Source organism: Coccinella septempunctata, chromosome 8, assembly GCF_907165205.1.
Source record: "Coccinella septempunctata chromosome 8, icCocSept1.1, whole genome shotgun sequence".
NCBI lineage: Eukaryota > Metazoa > Arthropoda > Insecta > Coleoptera > Coccinellidae > Coccinella > Coccinella septempunctata.
In genome coordinates, this window is record NC_058196.1 from 32,614,489 (window position 1) to 32,635,794 (window position 21,306).

Below are 21,306 nucleotides of genomic sequence, written 5' to 3' on the forward strand. Positions count from 1 at the left end.
GCAGGTGTTTTTATGGGTAGCAAGAAAAGAGATAATATTCAGTAGAAATTTTATTAACTTCACAAAAGTTCATATAAACTCCGAGAACAGTAAAAAATTTAAACTTACACATTCAATAATAAAAATTTACGACAAAAAAAATCCTGCGGCATAACTGAAAATTGGTCCGACCTATACAGACGAATAAAAACAATTCCAATATTTTTCTATAAAAATATCTGGTTTACGTGAAAAATGAATTACGAATCAAGAAGAAAATTCAAGAGTAAAAAATAAGGAGCTCGAAATTGATCATTCTTGAAAACTTTTCAACACGTTGACGATACAACCATAGAGATGAAAATGTAAATTTTGTACAAAAATAATAGAAAATGAAGAGTCAACCAGTGATATAAAAAGTAAACAAACACTTATCGCTACTGGTCATTGATATTGCGATTCACCATCACATTTCTTCCAAACGATAATTGAGAAGAAATCAAAGATTGTGATGAATCAAAAAGAAGAATGTTCTTCATATATATTTTAATGTTTTAAAACATTTGGATATCTCTTGCTGGCAATAGTCAGTCTATAAAAATACAAAATCCTTTTCATTCCCTCAAATGGAGATTCTTTTCTTTTTTTTCATCCTTTGCGGGTAGGTTTGAAGTGCTTTGTTTTGATTTAAAAGTTTCATCAAGCAATGCACATGTTCTATAAGTGTTGTGTCCCACTTTTCAAATTCAAAGTTGTTGATTATAGCTTGAAAGGGATTGAAAACATGGACGAACAATCGTCGATCAAAATCAGTCGAATATCGATAGAATCATGCTATAAAGTGAGGTTAAATTAATCAAAAATTGAAAATCAAGTCAATTCGGCTCATAACCATAAGCCAATACCCTAAAAGAACGTTCCATTGATAAAAGTTCAAATCACAAAGTCAAGGATTCCACCAGTGATTCATCACCCAGTAAACTTTTAATTTAAAAGCTTCGTCTCACTCTTACAGTCCAGTAGTAAACAAAAAAAATACATCTACTTGATCAACAGGAACCCTTGCACGTGTAGCACGAACTTCTCGAAGTTTGTCTTGAACTTGATCCTGGGATACCTCTCGTTATCGAAATCTATCCCGCCCAGCATCCTATCGAACGCGCATGACAACCTATCAGCCACCATGTGATCCTGTTGACTCTGCACCAACATCTGGACGCAAGCCTCGTACTCTTTCGGGTAACAGCAGACCAGCAGGTAGACGGCCTCGCCTGCCATGCCCAAGAGATCGGCGCTGATCTGATTGGACAGAGACAGATCGAGGAGGAGCTTGAGACACGGTCGCAGCATGTCGTAGATACGCATGTGATCTAGCTTGTGCTTGTGCATGTAACCGCTCACCCTCGATATGAAATCCAGACAGGTCTGCGTGATCTCCGGACTGAACTGGGAGAGACCGATCTCGATGGACCGTAGTACGTGGATCATGACGTCGTTGTCGAGGGTGCAGATCTCCTTGGGACACATGTCGTTGATGTGGTTCAACAAGCGATAGTACTGCAGGCAGAGGTTGGGATACTTCAGCATCTCCTGGCTGATGAACGGCATTATCACGCAGACGCCGCTCATGACGTAAGTCGACGCTTTCACCGTTTCGGCCGCGTTCTCCGACGGACAGAAATCCAGATAATCTTTTGACAGTAGATACGTCAGAACGTCCAGTATGTGAGACAGATCCTGAGCGATGAAATCTTCGGCCGATGATTCCGTGGTGAGTCTGTTGGCGTGACACTGCGCGTATTGCGTCACGAACTCGACGCTGTAACGGAACATCCTGTACGCCTGGTCGTGCTTCAGGTAGCACACCAGCGATTTGGCCGATTGGCTGAGTAGCTCGAGGACCGACTGGACGACCACCTGGTAGTTGTAGTAGGTCTTGAACGACCCGACCATCGCCTCGACGACGTCGCACATGCTGTCGAAGATGACGTGGGCGCTGCGCATCGCCGCCCCTTTGGATACGCCGATCAGGCATTCCATCAGGTCGACCAGCTCGTTCTGCACCTGTTCGTTGTGGATGGACAGGAGTTTGCCGTTGGAGAGGAGGGCGCCGAAGCGTACGCGGATGGGGTGGACTATCCTCTCCATGTATTCGGCCATCGCGGTCTCGTCGTGGCACAGGGTGGTGGCGGCCAGGGCGAAGCCCCTGTACAGACCGCGTCTGATCTCTGGCGGAAGATGACCGGACTTCAGCTCGTTCTGCATGGCGACCAGGCTCCAGATGTTCTCGGCGTTCAGGAAGTGTTGCGACCTGAAAAGTTGTTTTAAATTCTCATTCTAGACGGCGGAGCTGTAACCCCTGGAAGTCGGGTACTTACTTATTCTTGACGGAGACTATGTCCCCGAAGAGATCCACGGTATCTTGAAGGAGGACCGGTTCCGTGTAAAAATTGATTATGTTATTTTGGACTTTCGCTATTATGAAATTGATTATGTAGTTCGCCCCCTCTGTGCCTTTTCCGATGACCGCGAGCAGGAGCGGACTCATCTGAAACGGTAAATTGATCAGAAAAAAAAGTGGCCTGGAATGGGGAATTCTCCTCGATTTGGCTTATCACTGCATATGCAAGCGATTTTTTCAAATTCACCGCGGAAACTATTCAAAATCATCCTTCAAATATGGGGTTTTAAAATTTAAATCGCTTTGTGCGGAGTTTACGATTTGGCAACAGCGCATACAAGACAACGAAAAGAACAATGTCCGATCAGCTGTTGATCTACAGGCGCGTACTTACTGGCGAGCTTCAACTGCAACCGGCCATAAAAATCCCATAAAATTTTACGACCTTACTCGTTCGTCGCAGACTTCATAGACAGCCATCTTTGTTGTTTATCTCATCAAGATAATGCATTTGTTTTCCTTATTATCAAGGCATATTTCAGTCGATGTTGCCAGCTTGTACAATTCTCACAAAACGCTTTAAACTTTAAACACTCATTTTTATTTTTCATTTTTAAGTTTTTAAGTGCTTAAAATAATTATTTTTTTTGGGAAACGGTTGAAATGGTTATTTCAAAATGAGTATTCCCTATTACATCCCAGTGTGTTAAATCAGAAGATACCACCCTAAATTTTTCTTCCCTCATGCAAAATTCGAAAAGAACTAAAATTTCGTTCGTAGGGGGCATTTTATACGGTTGGTACCAATAACAATTCGTATCAACCCTTTGAGCGTGACAACAGCAACCCCTAAAATCTTAAATGGGAAGGGGGTTGAGTGACGCCTTGTTTTAAAGGTAGTTCGATTGCATTTTCGAAAATGCCATACACTTGACCTACTGAACCGGCATTTGGAACACAAACCTAACCTAAAAAATTTCCTAGATCATTACTTTCTTTCTTCTCACACTTTTAGAACGTTTAGTTGAATAATATAAATGCGTCTTAGTGAAAATGAACTATACAGGGTGAATCTTTGAATTTGAAAAATATTTTAACGGTAGATTCTTGAGGTCAAAAGAACTGTTCACTTTGTTACCATACCATTTTTTCAGATTCGGCCCTGATAAAAAGATACAGCCATTTTAGGTTTTCATAATGAACTGTGCCACCCCTGGCAAAACAAAATTACCTTCAGAATCTGTGACACTAAACATCTGTGGATCTTTTAAAAAGAGTTGTATTCAGGCAAAGTGCCCAATTTTTCAAATTTCGCTGATACTTTTTGATTTTTGGACATCAATTTACTCAAAAACGGCGCATTATACGAGAAAATATGAAGGATACTCTTATTTTACAAAAGGTTCAAATATTCATTAGATAGCGCGCAACTAAGTTTCAAAAGTTGGGTTCTTTGAATTTTTGGTATTTTTATGGTACGTAATGGTCATTATGAGGACACTGGAAGACGTGGGTGATATCTTGTGTTCGAAAAAGATTCATCATGTAAATGCACAACTATATTTCGAAATTAATTTCATTCGATAAAACCGTTTGTGAGAAAAACCATAAAAAACTGATTTTTATCAGTTTTTTATGGTTTTTCAACACCCTATATCTTTTAAACCGAGCCGATTCGGAAAAAATGGAAAAGGATAAAAGTTTTTCTTTCGACCTCCAGAATTTACTATTAAGACTCATTCTGTTTATTACCAGTAAATTCTTGAGGTCGAAAGAAAAACTTTTTTCTTTACCAGTTTTTCTGATTCGGCCTGGATGAAAGTATTCAGCGATTTAAAGTTTTCATCATGAGCTATGCTTTCAATATACCATTTTAACCTTGTTAGGCTACTCTATCAGAAAAAACAAGCTTTCACTCACTTTTTTGTGGTCATTCAGTGTTAATTAAATTCTTAAATTCTTTGTTGTCTGTTATGGCCTGTTGTTATTTTTCTCTTTACTTAATAAACATTATTATTATTCGGTGAACGAAGTAGTATTTATAATAGAATAAATGATTTCTTGATTTCAAAATCCCTTTGCAACCACCCATATGAGCTCTGATATTCATCATCAATACGTTATAATTTATAATCGTTGTTTATTTTACTTCGCACAAGAGTTACAAGATTCAAACATAACCTAAATAAATAAAAAAACGAAATTTTCTCTAAACCTTCCAACGTTGCCAAGTCGACAAACACAAAACACCACAACCAAGCTAAGAACACCTACCTGCGTGTTGTAATTCTCGTCGGGCGCCAAGTAATACATGCAGAACCGCTTGATGAACCACATCAGCGAACAGCTGACCAGGGGGCTCATGAAATGACCCAGCTTTATAGACGCCGCTGAATCCTCGATGACGCACAGCCTGAGGGCGTCCGAGATCAGCCTGATGACGTCGTCGCATTGGTCTATGGACTTGTTGTCGAACGCCAGGTCCCGCGTCTTGGCCAGCGTCTCCAGGGTCGGGTCGAGGAGGCTCTGCACGTTCATGCGCTTCGCCGAGTGCCGTATGACCTCGATCGGTATGGTTGGCGTCTCCCCGTCGCTGTCTATGGCCAGCACGTGGCCGGCTATCATCAGGCTCCAGTGGAGGTCCTCGAACACGCTCTCCAGCTGCATCGATTCGTCCAGCGTCAGGGGCCGCACCTCCATGATCTGCAGGATGGACTTGAGCTGCTCGGTGCCCATCTCCAGGAGCCTAGACGTGGTAGAAAGATAAGGACAAAATATTAAAGCAGTAATAAGCCAGTTACGTCGGGATTAGATGAGCCTACCGCAGTAGAAGGCTAAAAAGCCTAGAAATTAGTGAAGGTAAACTCCTTCGCCCTGAAGATGCTATTGTGACAGCGAAACACGTATCGTGCTTCAAAAACTCATTTTTTTACCCTCTCTTGTTAGATATATGGAAGAATTCAAAAATTGACTCACTTGTAAAGAACTGGCAGGGAATATTCCAACACGTAACGTCCGAAAATGCCGATGACCTGCAGCTGATCCAGGTACTTGATCCTGTCCGAATCTTCGACGTTCTCGTTGTCGATCTCCTCGTCAGATGTGATGTTTTTTCTGAAGCCGCTAGGCGGGCCGATCCGGCTCTGTACGTACTTGTTGAATATGCGTATGGCGTATGGTTGTATCACCTCTTCTTTCGAACACTTTCCGTAATCGCCGAACAAATAACACCACACGCTTATCATGTTTCTGAAAGAGTCCTCATAGATTTCGTCGTTCTGCAAAAAAACCAAACGGAGCCATAACCTACATTCACTCTAACCAGATAAGAACTGGGGTAGGTTAAAAAGACGTAAAAATTGTGTCGTTCCCCAGGGTGTTTGCACACCAGCAGTGAGAACTCGAACAGGACTGGGTTAGTAGATGTAATAATCAAAGTTTAGACGGATTTCTTCGGGCAAAATCAAACTTCATCACGGAGGTTTACGAAAAAAATACTCACGCATTCATCCGTTACGGATTTCTCGCAGAAATGACACGTCAGAGTGGTCATTTCGTCCAGGAAGGTTTCCTGTTCCATCCTAGACAGTCCGTTTGCGATTTCGTAATGATAACAGAAACTAAGTTTCTTCGCAATCGACGATATCCCTAAGGCCTCCTTCCCGTCTACATTAACGCTGAAATTTTGTTCGAATTTATGTTGAGGAAGTGGTAAAATATCAGTGTATCCAATTCATTACATTACTTTCTACGTCTATGGTTTTAACTTGTTGTAAAGTCTTAAATATGGCTACAACTAATAAACAAACATATCAAGTGAATAGTTTCATGCAAAATATCATTCTAAAAGTAATATTTTAGGCGTACTCAATTATTTAAACCAGAAAAAATGTATTAAACTCATTTATTTCATGAAGAAATACCAAGAAAAATTACTAATTTCTTTTTATTATAAGTTTATTTAAACCTTCATATGGCAAACTTACCTCGAAATTAGCTTGGAAAAATTTTCCAGATACCGCTGAATGTAGGCGATTCTAGCCTCCTCGTTATATATCTTCCTCCCCTCCAAACCTTTAGCAGTCACAGAGGCTAATTGTATCAAACACCCGAGAGCGTGATGGGACAGATCTTCGGTATACCTCACCTTCCAGTAGATCATGAACATCAGTGGTACCAATTCCGGAGCCAGGAAAACGTCTTTCCACTCCTTCGTGAAATAGAGCAGAGGATAATCTTCCACTTCTCTGGTGCTCTCGAACTGGCCTACTATACGTTTCGGAGGTGCAAAGAAGTTAAGGAAAATTCCAGAAAAACTACCTATATAAAAGTTAAAAACAGACTTTTTTTGTGATTAATAGTTTAAAAAGGATATCGATTAGATTGCTGAAGCTCCACACTAACACCTGCTCGGCAATTTGTAACAAACTTCTAATGAATTGTGCAGTCTGCGGCTGGAAGGGAGTCTCGATCCCGGTAACATCTTTCAACAGTCCCATGACGAATTTAAAAATCCTTATCAAGTCTGTAGTCTCAAACTGCCTTTTGCATTTATTGTGCACTTCCCACGGTAAACCCAGATCGCTGGATTTGCACGTCGACGCGTATTCTTGCATAAGGATCGAAAACAGTTGACAACCTAATATTTTCTGGGGAAAAATCGATTTAACCAATGAATCACGAACCTTAAGAGTCTCACCTTCGGATTTTCCGCATTCGTGATCAAGTCTTCAACTTGATTCAATAAACTACGCCTTTGTTTTCCATTGTCATCAGCACTAATTCTCTTTACCATTATACTTATGGCGATCAGTATCTTATCCCTCACGAAACAGGGTATATCTCTCGTTACTACGAATTTAAATAAGTACTGAATAAGGTCTTCTTTATCCGAGAATGATACAAAATTCCACTCTCTTACAATTCCTCGTTTTATCACTTCAGCTGCTTCGAAATGCAAGTAGTCTACATTTGATTTTTCTAAAATTTGCCTGCATGTTCGGATAGGAGTCTTTGTTCTTCTGAAATTGAGGAGGATCTCTTCAGCCTTTCGTCTTTCTTCATTTGTGACTAAATTCGGGGCAGCCTTAAATGAAAAGATAGAAAATTGAATAATTCTCGATTATAAGAAAGTTTAAAGTTTATGTAATACGAAGTTCACTTACCATTATTACACGGGCAGCACCCTCCAATTCATTCATAAATCCTTCATTCATTTTCAATTTTGTTTACGCGTTTACTCTTTAAAAAATATAACTATTTTCTTGTGACGAAATTGGATTCTTAGGTTAGATTCATCGACATCGACTAGACAAATATCTTTTTCTTTTCATAAACGTGCTTGCTGAAAAAAATGCGATATATCGAAAGATTTTCCATGAAAATAATGGCGACGAAATATTGCTAATAGTCGAATAAAAAGTAAATATTTGAATCCAAACAGAAAGATAACAAATTCGTTATAAATCCTGACCACGATCAAGTAACCTAACCTAAAAACTGAAGTCTGTCAGGCAGAAATAACCAATTTCAAGCCGAGCAGCTTATTAATGAATTCCTGGAAATCCATAAACGAGCAATTAATGTTTTCAAAATAATTATTTCCCCTCCCACATGATTCTTACTTTCCAGCTACGCAGTTTTTCATAATTTTTTTTTGACAGTGACGTTTTTCCAGGATCCTGTATGACATTCGACATTCAAATGACAGTACACAAAATCTATATGCGTCGTAATTTATACGTCAAAAACATTAGATATATCCGGAAAAATAATATTGTTTGGGAAATCTAATCATCAGGAGATCTTTATGAAGAATTTGTTTTCGTTTTTTATCAAGCGGACCCAAACAATCAATGCAGTAGCTTTATTAGTCGCTGTAAGTCTGCTTGGTGATCACTTAGTTTCTAGAATCCATCAAAAGCATGCAGTCAAGGCTATCTGCGATAACTCTACTCACTTTTTAATCGGTGGTATCTCATGGTTAATCGTATGCATAAATACTTCCTTTTTACAAAATCACACTCAATGTTTATTCGAAATACTCTTGTGTGCCTTTATCGCATCCGTTATTGATGTAGACCATTTTATAAGTGCCAGGTCTTTGAGTCTAAAGGTACTAGATAATGTTGTTTGTTTTGACAATACCTATAATCAAGTTTTTCTTTCCGCAGGAAGCTACCAATCTGAAAGAAAGGCCATTTCTACACTCCACGACTGTTCCAATTGTGACTTGTGCGTGTTTTTACTTGTGTGGAAACCTGTGGAAAAGTGCCATTCTGAAAAGACTGACACCAGTGATATTTATTGCTTTCTCAAGTCATCATATTAGAGATGCAACAAGACGTGGTTTATGGTTTTCTCCTTTTGGATCTACAGCACCAATACCTTATAAACTTTACATTTCATTGAACTGTGCGATACCGTTGGTGATTAGTTTCCTACTGAACAAATTCGGTCACCATATCAGAGTCCAGTATACAGTGTTTGTCGTCTAAGAACTGATCAGTCGGAATAACTGATGGTGCTGATTGAAGACTAGAAAAAGATGTTAATTTCAAGAAACCACGATTATTTAGAAACTTCTAAAATGTCAATTCCTTGTCGTTTACAACCCGATCACAACCCCCCAAGCAACAGCAGGGAGATGAGAAACAAAGCGGAGAAGCTGAGACGTGACAAGCTGAACTCTTACATCGGAGAACTCGCAAAGATGGTACCAATGGTGGCCAAGAGTTCAAAAAGGATGGACAAAACCAGCATTTTGAGATTGAGCGCTTCGCATCTCAGAATCTACCATACTTTGATGAACGGAAAGGTCAAGCTGCAAATACAGATGCCGCATCAGGTAGATCAGTGCATGTTGGAACAAATAGTTTATAACGAGTTGGGAGGTTTTTTGATGGTTTTGGATGCAAACGCTAAAATTATGTTCGTGTCCCCAACTGTGGAGAATTTATTGGGATACCTACAAACGGACCTTATGGGACAGTCGATTTATAACGTTACCCTCCAGATGGACCATGAGATTTTAAGGAGGCACCTGATTATTAGCAACAGTACTGATGAAAATTGTAACAGAGATAATTTCATGATTTCTCTGAAAAGAGCTGCTCCGAGATCAGAAATGCCGGTTTATGAGAGGGTGAGAGTGATGAGCGTTTTCAAATCTTTATCGTACACCACCGATTATGATACAGCGACTTTGATGGAAGTACCCCCGAACACTGTGGGTAACGACATTTGGCTGCTGTTCATAAGGATGAATCGACCGGAAAAGATACCGCTAAGGATGATGGAGTCCTCCAAGGACGAATATTACACCAGACATCTGGTAGACGGTCGCATAGTCTGTTGCGACCAAAGGATCTCGTTGATTGCTGGTTATTTCACCGATGAAGTTTTTGGGATATCTGCGTTTAAGTTTATGCATCTCGATGATGTTCGCTGGGTCATAATAGCCCTGAGACAGATGTACGATAGGGGTGAAACTAAGGGAACTTCTTGCTACAGATTATTATCCAGAAACAGCAAGTACATATACCTGCGAACTTCTGGTTTTTTGGAGTACGATTCCCATGGCACAGTCGAGAGTTTCCTCTGCTACAACAGTTTGGTGGACGAAACGGAAGGCAAAAGATTGATTGAAGAGATGAAACGCAGATATTCTGCTTATGTTAACACCAATTACCTGATTCCGGGGAGTCCGAACACACCAATAGGAGCTGAGAGTTTGGAAGAGCCCCTGAACGTGGAGCAGGCCATTAAACACCTTATAATGAACCTACCGTCGTCTCCTTGCTCAACACCAAGTCCAAAATTAACGTACACCGACGAGAAAGAAGACTGTGATGAAAAACTGACTGAAATTTCTACCGACAACAAAGTAATACCTAAGACTGTTTTAAAGAGGCCGCCCTGTACCAACCTTGATGCCAATCTTCCCATCAAACGTCTGAAAAACTCCCCGTATTCGATGCACAACCCGCCGTTGACGTTTAAGACCAGGACGGACCTGAGGATCAAGGAGGAGCCGTTATGCGAGGATCTATATAGGGAAATTTAATATATAAGTTCAAGTGGTGTTAATGTTGCCTCTGAGAAATTCAGAGATGTTTTGAGAAGATCGGGTTTCAAATAAATGCAGATCGGAGGGGTAGGTACCTAATTAATTGAATTTTTAGATTTGGAATATCTTTATTTGTTAACAATTGGCTCAAATTGCATGACTCACTTCAGTTCTTAGCAGTTTTGGTTTGTTGTCCAGAATGTAGAACCTTTGGTATAGTTTGGTTTGGTGAAAATTAGCCGTACTCTTTGAAATTTGCGTTTGCGATCCTCAAAAATATTGATTTTTTCAAAAAAATGCGAAGGTGCATAGAAATAAATTAGATGTGCCATAAAATGGGACAGTGCTCACCGAATATCATTGGTTCTATGTCAGGATACATAGAAATATTGATATCCATCTGTGGTCCTCAGGACCACAGACTCCTTCAGGAAGACGGAGAACACAGAAAGAGAATAAAAGTTCTATGCATTCATTGCATTCTATGCATAAAGAAAATATTTAAATCTGAAACAATGATATTTGAATTGCAAAAACAACCAAAATCAATATTTTTAGGTGCGCACTTCCTTTTGATGCATGTAAAAAATTATTTTTCCTGTCCGCCATTTTTATTTCGAGCTGTTTGTCAAGAACAGATGCAATTTGGAAGACTTTTTCGACCCATTGTAAATATTGCAAACGAATACTCATTTTAATATTAGTACCATGATTTTCAGAAGTTAAACAATTGTTTATTCCCTTAAAAAGAAAACAAAAAATTATTTTAAGTTTGAGCAGCTATATTCATCTTTCCAAAAATTCCTTGTCACCAGAAATGATGCAAATTTCAAAGAGTACCTCCAAATTTAATGTGCAATCTATTTGAAAATTTGTTCATTGGTTTACAGGAAGATTTGGATTCGCGATAATTTCTATGGACCAATGAAATTATTATGAAGTTTTTAAGCTTGGGTTGAATAAACCCAAAAAAAAAGGGACATAAAATACCGACTTCTTAGTCAATTCCAAAAACAATAAGAAAAGATGTCCAAGAAATGAATAAATACGTATTAGATCAGAAAAAAGGACATGCGAAAACTTGTTCTGTCGATCCTGGATCAAATCTGACTTGAGTCAAACGAGAAAAAAAAATTATTAGGTTGTTTAGAATAAACCTGAACTGAAAATATTGACTGCAAAAATTTTACTATATATTTATTGTGATAGTCTATTGTACAATTTTAAAGAATTTTTATGATCCACCCGGATCTGGTGGATAATTTCTCAATACCACCTAGGGTAGTATACAGTTCCATCTGCACTTTTTTCGAAAGCTTTTCTCAAAACTTTACGCGTTTTGTTTCTCAGATTTTCCAGCTTAAAATATACTCGAGACTGATGTCAGCCATACTTAAAGAAAAATATGATTTTTTTTTTCATCGATATCGTGCATGATGATTGTGTAGTGGTTAGAATTTGTTCTTTGTTCAAAGGATACGGACTAGATCAACAACAGTTGCTATATGTGTAAGAATGAAGTGCAAATAATAGACTGTGGTATGTATACCCTGCAGAGTGAAAATTTTTCGCTTTGGCTAGTTGTTTGGAACAATTACATTGGTGACGTTAAGTGCTTGATTTTGTACGAGGAAAGACTGATAGATTGTACAGTAATGTTTAATACTGGGCGTTTATTTTGTTTGAACGTTAGATGAATTTTTTGAAGAGATGGAGAGGAAATTCTTGCAGGATTGGGAATTTTTTTCTTTACAATTGGCAGCTTGATTGAAATGAATTTATAAGAAGTGGATCAAATTTTTCAAACACAATTTTAAATTCAACGAGGCAAAGTACGAATGAAAGAACTAAAAAAGCCCTATTGATTAGGCGAGGTTTTTCTCTTGACTTTCAAAAAGAGTTTTTGAAGCAATATTCCAAAGTTTTTAGGCCAGGATTTTATATAAAGTAAAAATAGATTATTTTTGTTAGTAATTCAAATCATTCTTCATTTGACATTCAGACCATAGACAATAACAACAAATGTCATTGGTCGTTGCTTGCCATTGGTTAACTATTGTCCGATGAGAGTAAATGAGAGCTGTCATGTTGGTAAGAATGTCAAAAAAATTCAAATCTCCACGCTTAGACGTATTTTTTCCATATTTAGACATGAAATTGATTCATAAAAGCACGGGCAGGATTCTAAGGCCTCCTATGATCCCTTCAACGATCGAAAAACTACTTTTTTTTCCAATTCTACAAAAATACGAACAAGATTGCCGACTTTTTCCCTGCTAATCGCTTAGCTTCTTCTCATTTATCATCCGGCCGAACGAGCGGAATAACAAGATTGGAATTAAATTGTGTTCAACAAGCTATTAAAATTCCGAAGGTCATGGGCTCAGGTTTTACGAATCTATCATGTGATAGACTGGCTTCTAAATGTAAGTTCCACTTCTGTTGATCGAGCGGTGATTCAGACGAATTTCGGTCAACTCTGGAATTTCTCCTCGTATCTACCAACCAATATTGGTCATTTTGGATTCTTTTGTTGGTCCGTGGTTATCTCGAACTGGGGGAGAGATAAAAATTGATGGGACGTCGAGACAGAATAACAAGAAGAGATTTTTCCTTGTTTTTCCGGTAGATTCACTGATTTTTTCAAGAAAATTGTCTACGGGGAGAGTATGAAAGGCGTGAGATGTTTTAAAACGCATTAGGTACAAAGGAAAACCTTGCATGACCTTGCGGAGTGCATTATTTATGTGTTTGGTTGTATATTTGAGATCCCCCAACACGAGGTACTTTTCTAACCCATTTCAAACTTTTAAATTTGTTGCATTTATCACATATTTAAAAACTGGACAGACCTGTTCCTTCATCGACTACCTATATGACTTATATCGACGGCTAATTACCATACAATTCACCTTGAATCTTCAAGGTAATCGTATCAGAAGAGACCCAAAGTGCTTACGTGAGAACTGAAATGGGACGGATAATTTCCGTTGGAAAAATAGGAAAAAAAATTTTCCGTCCAGATATGCCATTTTCAGAAATTGAATCATGAGTTTACTTGATCAATCCGTTATCTTAATTGAGTTATTATTCGTTTATACTTCGATAAGTGTTGGATTTTTGAAGGGAAGCTAATGAAGAATATAATGCTCCTCTTGTGGGAGTATGTATATTTTTGAAAGGAAAGATTTGTCTATTTGTATCATTTCGAATTGAAGAATGATTCGAATTCCTTCAACCTATAATCTATGTTATATGAATATATTCAAAACTGCGTCGAAATAGCTCCAAAACTCGATTGGGCAAATGCAACGTCTGGCATTGAATATTCATGTACACAAAATACGTTATCAGCTCGGGCGCGCATTTTTTACAATTTCAGAATGTTCACCTCATGATCCTACTGAATCACACGTATAACCGATAGTCCCTTTCGTCTGGATTTTAACCGAGTTCCGACCTACAGTCTGGTCGCTTGTTGTTGATACCCTTCAAATCAAACCTACACGTTTATCCTCCTGAGGATTTAGACCGAGATCGATATTGCATCTGCGAAGGCGTGGTAGGTTTCTCCGAGGAAGATTGACGTGGAAAAACATCGGATTTCAAATCGTTCCGGCGTGGGTAGCGCTCATGGGAGTCGAAATATGCACCCCCAGCTCCGGTTTTACTCCGAAACGGATAGGGGGTCGATCTTTCCCACGTTTAAAATATACGCCTACGCCAGATGCATTAGAGCTGAACCCCACGACCGGCGTTAACGAAAAATCGTCGAGTAGGCTGTGGAAATTTGACAGTTGAAGTTTATGGCCAATAAGAAACGTCAAAGTCAATTTTTATCGATTCAAATTAGCCGTCCAATCGACAAATTTCTAAAGGGAATAGCTCGAATAGGATACAAATGGGTTTACCACTTTCCGAGCGGTTAACTACTTTTTAATAAATAATGGAATATTCTGCCTCAAACGGAATCGTTCTATTTATATTTTTGGTGTGCTTCAAGGTCGAACCTATAACGTCGAATGCATTCGATTCTGATAGACGAAACAGCAGTTACATCGCAAGAATTTCCTCTCCTCTGTCCGGAAAAATGCAAGAGTGTGTCGCATCAAATCAAAAATAAGGAATATTCAGTCCATTATTAAGGGAACAAAATAAAACGCCCCAAGTTATAATAAAAATATCGCAGTAACCTTTTACTGTTCTATGACCCCAAGGGACCTGCTAATTCTTTGTATAAATGTGCAACGCTGTACTGAAATCTTTCAAATTGTGACTTTCCGGAGATGAACTAGGTCCGGCAAGACGTTGATTGGAAAATTTAAGATCTCGTTCTTAAATGGTGCGTCTTGTCTGATCTAGAGATCCAGAAAATATTAGTTGTATCCCACAGACAATAATTCAATAAGTTCACCCCTTTATTTTTTAATATTCGTTGCAATAAATATCTATAGATCCACAAAATACAACTTGAGATCCACAGAAAATGATTGTGTACGTTCCACACCTTAATCATTGTCCATTGAATATTTTATGTGTACCATATAGTCTATAGGTCGAAGTAAGAGTTGATTGCAATGAAAGAAAAGACTACCAAGTCTGAATATACAGGATGTTCTAAGGGAGTATGGGAAAATGAAGTGTTTTCTATATTGCAGTATCCATAATCAGGATTCTCATACTTGAGGCCTAACTATACCATTTTCCTCCCAGTTTGAAACATCCTCTATGTGTATAGATAATAAATTCAACGTACACTGTATATTTTCCGCTCATTATCGTTGGTAATTATGCGTAGACATAATAACCTGTCATCAGCCGTCAATTTTTCCATGTTTTATACAGTTTTTACAAAGGTGTCGGTTTATCGTATTCGTACTAATTATTTTTTGTCAAGGACAGGTCTACCTTTAGTTTATATACATAGTGTGAGACAAATATTTCATATAGCCGTTAAGAATTGAAGATTTCAGTGCATAATTTTAAGGTTAACAAGAGATATTTAGTGAAGTGATGTGTGGTGCCCCCCAGGGTTCTGACCCAGGGACACTTAATTTTATATTATGTTAGTGTTAAGCTTGAAAGTTCGCTGTTGGCCCTTGGCATTGGTCTCTTAGACCTATGAAGTGGTTAAAAGGATAATAAAGATCATGTAAACAAATTGTTATGACCAAATCATTGATTAATAATGTAATCAGCGGGTCTAACAATTAATCGTTATCGGGTCTCTGATGTAACAACATCAGCCCTCGAGATATGACGCATGCAAAACAGGGTCAATGGCAAAAAGAATCATTAACTAAGTACAGTTTGGACATCGACATCACCACGTTTATATATACTTATATACATATATATTTGTATGTACTGTTACCAATATTCAAGTTGTTTGTCAAATGTATTCTGAAATCGAACCACGATAATATCTCTCAGAAAAAAGTTGTGGGAAACGAAACAAATGTATCGTGTACATCCCGAAACTGTCATTCTCAAAAATGGACTAGGAAAGCCTGTAGACAACTGGTAGAGGTCCAAAATTAAAAAAAAACATGATTTAAATCGAAAATAAACTCGATAAATCGATTCTATTCATTCTGATCTGAAATTTTTGACTACAAAGATTGCAGAAATACCTAGAGTGCTATTTTTTAACCGATTTATACAAAAATTAACGAAACTTCAGTCGAAATTTCGAAATCTTGAGTGTAACAACGATAATCTTCGATGGAGGATACGGTTAAGTGGTTTGAATAAAACCAACATTAACCTGTATAACTATAAATTTTTTTCAATTGTTTAAAGTGACGCGCCATTTTTTTTAAAGTTGCATATCAAAAGTATTTGTTTTAACGTTCTGACTGAGAATACTTGACGCCAAATTTAATGAATTTCGAAAAAATCCAAAAAGAACGCATGAAACTCTTCAAAAAGACTGGATATTACGTAGTGATATGAATATTTTCGATTTTATATTGAAGCCAATCTCGAGAAGCGGAAGCGACTGAACTGATTGGTTTTTGGGAATGACGTTGAACATTAAATAATCATTATTTTTCGAACTAAGGAATATTAAAATAAGATAAAATGTATTGTCCAATAAAGAATTTTCTATGTGGTTATCTAATGACTGTTTATTGTTTCGTCTTTATTCAAATTATTGTATGTATATATGTTTATATGAATTGCCACGATTTTGTATGTTGTTATTCCTTCAGCGGTAAAAAAATTAATGCCATATCTTAATGTAAATGTAACAACGCACTGATAGGTTCTTGTGAAGGTTGTACCTGAATTGTTTTAGCTCTTAAGTTTGTATCGTCAGAGAGATATTCAATAATGTTATGTTTTTTTGAAACCAACTTGACATAAACCTTGTTTCTGTTAGGCTATGGCTACTAATTTTTTATGTTTTAAGGTAATTAAGAAGATATTCAGAATTGGGAATGTTAAAGCTCATAATATTTGTAATACCCATACTTACGTTTAAGTAACATTTTTCTTTGGCAAACTTATAAATATATATATAGATTTCATCTTTTATTTCATAGAAATATATAAATAAAATAATGTGTACTCTCTTTTAATAGTTCTAACTCACAATCAACTGAAAAACAGTAAGGATAGAGCCATCATAATGCAACTTGCAGCTACCCAAGGTGATTTTCTTTCGCCAATGCGTGCACACTTCCAAAGGGTTCCAGAAATTCTAGAAAATATTAACAGAGTAAATGAAGTCATACCTTCAATAAGAATCGTAATTTCATATATCTTTCTGGTGTCGTATAGTTTCATTCTTTGAACGATTTTATCTCCATGCACAATACCGGTCAGGTTGTTGATTCTTGAACCTTCGTTGTTCATTAACTTACCCAACTTTATTCCTATCCATTAAACTTGGGAATAAAGCCCTGAGATATGCACACGTACAAATTATCAATAGTAAAACTGATAGTAGACTTTGAAAATTGAATATAGCAGACTGAAAAAAATTTCATTATGATATGGTATTCACAAATTCTCAAGCTTACCATTTTTTTTAGTAAATTCAAATAATAATATTATATTATAGACACTCAAGTTAACCTAAGTTTGTTATCATTTTAGTCTGTGATTTCGACGTAGATGTCAAATGTGTTTTGTGCTTCTTCATAGAAATATCTTCCAACGATCACCGAATATTGTATAATAAAGTCAAGTAATCTGTGATCGTAGTTCAATGGTATCGTCTATCGTAGTTCAAATGTTATATATATTTGACATGTTTACAAATATCAAGCAGAAATAGGTTAATATTCACAATCAGAGACAACAGGTTGTCTCTGTTCACAATATTCTTATCAAATTCCATTATTGTTGGAAATGGGTGTATTGTTGTTTAATTGCTGACGATCAGTTAAGTGGTTCGTAACAAAAGAATCGAAATAGTTTCGTCTTGAACAACTTTATTCACGAATCTGCAAAAATGTCGACTGCAATATTCATTGCAGACTGGTTCATGCTCGGTAGGGACATTTATTACCGAAAATTCGAACTGTACAACATGAATTGGTCATCAGATGTAAATCTGGAAAACTATTCTGTAACTTCCGCACAATGTGGGGGCCCCATCGCTGTCAAGAGAGATTCTAAGAAGATCGTGAAAGAGAGTGGTCAGCCTATTATCTCGATATTTTCCTGTTCTGGAAACAATATAACTTCCTTCAAATGGACTAGGAGGCCCATTGTGAAAATGGGATGGTCGAACGAAGAGAAATTTGTTTGTATACAGGAGGACGGAATGATTGTCATTCATGATATCTTTGGAAAATTCCTACATACCTTTTTGATCAGCCAGAGAGCTCAAGAGTTGAAAGTTGTTGATGCGAAATTATTTACTAGTCCTCAAAATTGTACGGGAGTCGCTGTGCTGACCAGCAATGACAAGGTTTTTTTAGTGAATAATATCTTAGGTGAGGTTTATGTCTCTGTTGTGGTTGTGTTATTCATCAGATTCATGTTTCAGACCCTAAATGCAGACAATTGTCTGAACTTCCTAAAGGTTTGAAACCTTATTGTTGGGTTGTAATAGCTGAGGAGCCACAAACCGAAATTCTTATGGCTTGTGGTAAGGAACTCTACCGTTTGAAGCAAGATGAGCATCACACAAGTGTTATGTTGGAGCCAGACATTTCTAATGAGTACACTACAATACTTAAGATGTCAGTCTCTTTCAACGCTCGCCATATTGCCCTATTTACTGATTCAGGTAAGTCTAAACTCATTCACTCGAATGAAATTAAAGGGAAGACACATTTAAATTTGAATGTCATTTGTTGCAGGCCATCTTTGGCTTGGATCTTCTAATTTCCGCAGTAAATATTGTGAGATCGACACCGAGGTAATATACACTCCGAAACAGTTGATTTGGTGTGGGAATGAAGCGGTTGTTGCTTATTGGGAAAGGAGCAATACTATTTTGGTTGTTGGCATACACGGTCAGAAAATGACGTTCACTTATGATGGATCGGTTCACATAGTTCAAGAGATAGATGGCGTTAGGATCATTTCCAATAACACCCATGAGTTGCTGCAGAAAGTGCCACACGTTGTGCAGGTAACATATACCCTTGCTTATTTGAAACATTTCTTTCATGCCCATTCGCCTGAAAAAAAATGAATACCGAGTCCAAGATCAGTATTTTTGGCTCTATGAGTCTAAACCATCGAATCCTCATTCAATGCGCTCTGTGATAGGTGCTAACTTCACTTCTGTCGAACTGACAATAACCTACACAGAACACAAATATAACCTATATATCGAAATCTGTCAGACTAAACAAATATTCTTTGATCATTGACAAATATGTCAGTGATTTCGGAAAAACGTCAAATGTCTACATTTTTCAAGAGATTTTTTGGGTATCCCTTTTTAGTTTATGGCTTTTAAGTTATTTTATATACGCAATGGTCCTTTTCGACGATTCCGTATCTGTTTCAGAAAATATTCCGCATCAACAGCACAGAACCCGGCAGTTTCCTGCTCGAAGCTTCGAAACAATTCCAGAAGCGAAGTCACAGAGCCAACGAGTACATCTCTCTGGTCAAGAAAGATCTACTCACGGCGGTTGAGCAATGCATAGACGCCGTGGGCTACGAATTCGACCCGGAAATACAGAAGAGGCTGGTTAGGGCGGCCCAGTTCGGAAAATGCTTCATTTCCAACGCGAACACGGAAAAATACGTCAATATGTGCCGGCTACTGAGGGTGCTGAATGAGGTTAGGAACCCTAGGATAGGCATCCCGATCACGATGACCCAGCTGACGTACCTGACGAATAAGGTGCTGCTGGACCGGCTGATTACCAGGAAGGAGTACTATCTGGCCCTACAGATCGCCAAGTATCTCAGGATGCCCGATAGGGAGGGGAAAAATCACATTTTGGTGCATTGGGCTAAGTATAAGGTAAGTGGCGTTGGTAGCTGCAACTCTGTGGTTACAACATATAACCTTACTTTCAAGGTGAATCAGTCTCAAATGGAAGAGGAGACTGTGGCCAGGGAAATAGCGGAAAAGTTGGGTTACACCCCCGGTATATCCTACAGCGAAGTGGCCTACGCCGCCGCTGAGTGCGGGAAGAAGAAGATAGCCATCAAGCTGTTGGATTACGAATCGAAAGCTAGCGAGCAGATAAACCTCCTGTTGCTGTTGGGGGAGACTTCCCCAGCGCTGGTGAAAGCCATACAGAGCGGGGACATGGATCTGGTGTATACGGTCATCCTGAAGCTTAGGGACAATATGGCGCTGGGGGATTTCAAGATGACCATACGGGCGTTTCCGATATCCCAAGCGCTGTACATCAAGTACTGCAAGAAGCACAACATACAGGCCTTGAACGAGATCTACATACAAGAGGATGACTTCGCCTCCCAGGCCGAGATGTTCATTTTGCAGAGTATGGATGACGAAAAGTCCCACATGAAGGATTCTTTCCTTTCGTCAGCAGCTGAAGCTTACAGGTAAGAGACAGTTATCCTGCCTAGGCGTTAAGAAAGGTGAAAATGCGGTACCAATGAACTACCCGCATCTTTTCGTCTATATCTTTTCCAGGAAAGGAAGAAAAGACCTGTACGCCTCGATGTGCGAAGAATCGCTGAGACTAGTGCGCTACCAGAGGGAAATCGAAGATACCTTGAACTCCAGGAACGAATTCCAGGGAAAATCCGTGCACGAAACCTTCAAACTCTTGCTGGAGAAGAAGGAGTACAAGCACGCCGAAAAACTGAAGAACGATTTCAAAATGTCCGACCGGAGGTATTTCTGGCTGAAGATACATCATCTGGCCGAGATTGAGGACTGGGTGGAGCTGGAGAAGTTCTCGAAAATGAAGAAGGGTAATGCTAGTTTCGCGGCGTACGTGGACGTGTGTTTGGAGTTTAACAACAAGAACGAGGCTCTTAAATACTTGCCCAAAGTTAGCGATTCTCTGAAGGTTAAGTACTATACCAAGACGGGGTGTTTGGAGGAAGCTGCCAAGATAGCCTACGCTCAGAAGGATGCGCAGGGGCTTCAGTACGTCCAGAGTAAATGCGTGGGACAGCCCGTTCTTTACGAAAAAATCAACGGGATGATTACTCAGCTCGATTTGCGAAGATAGATCTATTTAGTGTTCATTTTTTTTATTATTCTGTGATATATATTTGAATTTATGTCAGTTCTGTACTAATAAAACTTTATTTATCGAAAAAAGAGCATTTATTCACCAGAAACCAAGTGTGTCCACTATACAGCCGGTGATGGTTGGTATTTATCTGTCAGGTACTCTTTGACACATGTCAAAACGGGTCATGTGACCAAACCATAAAACGTCAAAAAATTTGT

At 38.4% G+C, this 21,306-nt stretch overlaps 5 protein-coding genes across 6 annotated transcripts; 3 read left to right on the forward strand and 2 right to left on the reverse strand.

The window, feature by feature from the left end:
• Positions 1-37: 37 nt before the first annotated feature.
• On the reverse strand, positions 38-7,707 carry LOC123318686 (exportin-4-like). The gene is made up of 9 exons (XM_044905376.1): positions 7,546-7,707; positions 7,080-7,466; positions 6,756-7,029; positions 6,367-6,664; positions 5,883-6,057; positions 5,357-5,658; positions 4,655-5,126; positions 2,358-2,527; positions 38-2,290 (listed from the first exon to the last, which is right to left on the reverse strand). Exons 1-9 carry the CDS (start codon positions 7,594-7,596, stop codon positions 1,021-1,023), a joined length of 3,399 nt encoding a protein of 1,132 aa, XP_044761311.1. The 5' UTR covers positions 7,597-7,707; the 3' UTR covers positions 38-1,020.
• Positions 7,708-8,062: 355 nt separating this feature from the next.
• Positions 8,063-9,058, forward strand: LOC123318689 (transmembrane protein 267). Of its 2 annotated transcripts, none has more exons than XM_044905379.1 (2): positions 8,063-8,495; positions 8,554-9,058. In XM_044905379.1, the coding sequence occupies exons 1-2, from the start codon at positions 8,190-8,192 to the stop codon at positions 8,875-8,877; spliced, it is 630 nt and encodes a 209-aa protein (XP_044761314.1). In that variant the 5' UTR covers positions 8,063-8,189; the 3' UTR covers positions 8,878-9,058. The 2 variants fall into 2 exon arrangements, with proteins under 2 accessions (XP_044761314.1, XP_044761315.1); XM_044905380.1 differs by having other exon boundaries at positions 8,063-8,258.
• LOC123318688 (neuronal PAS domain-containing protein 2-like) lies at positions 8,928-13,629 on the forward strand. The gene is made up of 2 exons (XM_044905378.1): positions 8,928-10,535; positions 11,339-13,629. Exon 1 carries the CDS (start codon positions 8,928-8,930, stop codon positions 10,443-10,445), a length of 1,518 nt encoding a protein of 505 aa, XP_044761313.1. The 3' UTR covers positions 10,446-10,535; positions 11,339-13,629.
• Positions 13,630-16,972: 3,343 nt separating this feature from the next.
• LOC123318690 (protein kish) lies at positions 16,973-17,595 on the reverse strand. Its single transcript, XM_044905381.1, has 3 exons — positions 17,477-17,595; positions 17,318-17,427; positions 16,973-17,154 (listed from the first exon to the last, which is right to left on the reverse strand). Exons 1-3 carry the CDS (start codon positions 17,477-17,479, stop codon positions 17,049-17,051), a joined length of 219 nt encoding a protein of 72 aa, XP_044761316.1. The 5' UTR covers positions 17,480-17,595; the 3' UTR covers positions 16,973-17,048.
• A 181-nt stretch (positions 17,596-17,776) lies between these two features.
• LOC123318687 (vacuolar protein sorting-associated protein 16 homolog) lies at positions 17,777-21,174 on the forward strand. Its single transcript, XM_044905377.1, has 6 exons — positions 17,777-18,397; positions 18,451-18,693; positions 18,767-19,041; positions 19,426-19,890; positions 19,948-20,444; positions 20,536-21,174. The coding sequence occupies exons 1-6, from the start codon at positions 17,911-17,913 to the stop codon at positions 21,080-21,082; spliced, it is 2,514 nt and encodes an 837-aa protein (XP_044761312.1). The 5' UTR covers positions 17,777-17,910; the 3' UTR covers positions 21,083-21,174.
• The last annotated feature ends 132 nt before the right edge of the window (positions 21,175-21,306 follow it).

Bases quoted from the DNA above. Each gene is read 5' to 3' on its own strand.
- LOC123318686 (XM_044905376.1), bottom strand. From the start codon at position 7,596: ATGAATGAAGGATTTATGAATGAATTGGAGGGTGCTGCCCGTGTAATA. The intron at 7,467-7,545 runs GTAAGTGAACTT...TTTTCATTTAAG, and splicing joins GTGCTGCCCGTGTAATAATG to GCTGCCCCGAATTTAGTCAC. The intron at 2,528-4,654 runs GTAGGTGTTCTT...TTACCGTTTCAG, and splicing joins ACGAGAATTACAACACGCAG to ATGAGTCCGCTCCTGCTCGC.
- LOC123318689 (XM_044905379.1), top strand. From the start codon at position 8,190: ATGAAGAATTTGTTTTCGTTTTTTATCAAGCGGACCCAAACAATCAAT. The intron at 8,496-8,553 runs GTACTAGATAAT...TTCTTTCCGCAG, and splicing joins CCAGGTCTTTGAGTCTAAAG to GAAGCTACCAATCTGAAAGA.
- LOC123318688 (XM_044905378.1), top strand. From the start codon at position 8,928: ATGTTAATTTCAAGAAACCACGATTATTTAGAAACTTCTAAAATGTCA.
- LOC123318690 (XM_044905381.1), bottom strand. The intron at 17,155-17,317 runs GTAAGTTAATGA...AATATTTTCTAG, and splicing joins ATGGATAGGAATAAAGTTGG to AATTTCTGGAACCCTTTGGA.
- LOC123318687 (XM_044905377.1), top strand. From the start codon at position 17,911: ATGTCGACTGCAATATTCATTGCAGACTGGTTCATGCTCGGTAGGGAC. The intron at 19,891-19,947 runs GTAAGTGGCGTT...CTTACTTTCAAG, and splicing joins TGCATTGGGCTAAGTATAAG to GTGAATCAGTCTCAAATGGA. The intron at 20,445-20,535 runs GTAAGAGACAGT...TATCTTTTCCAG, and splicing joins TCAGCAGCTGAAGCTTACAG to GAAAGGAAGAAAAGACCTGT.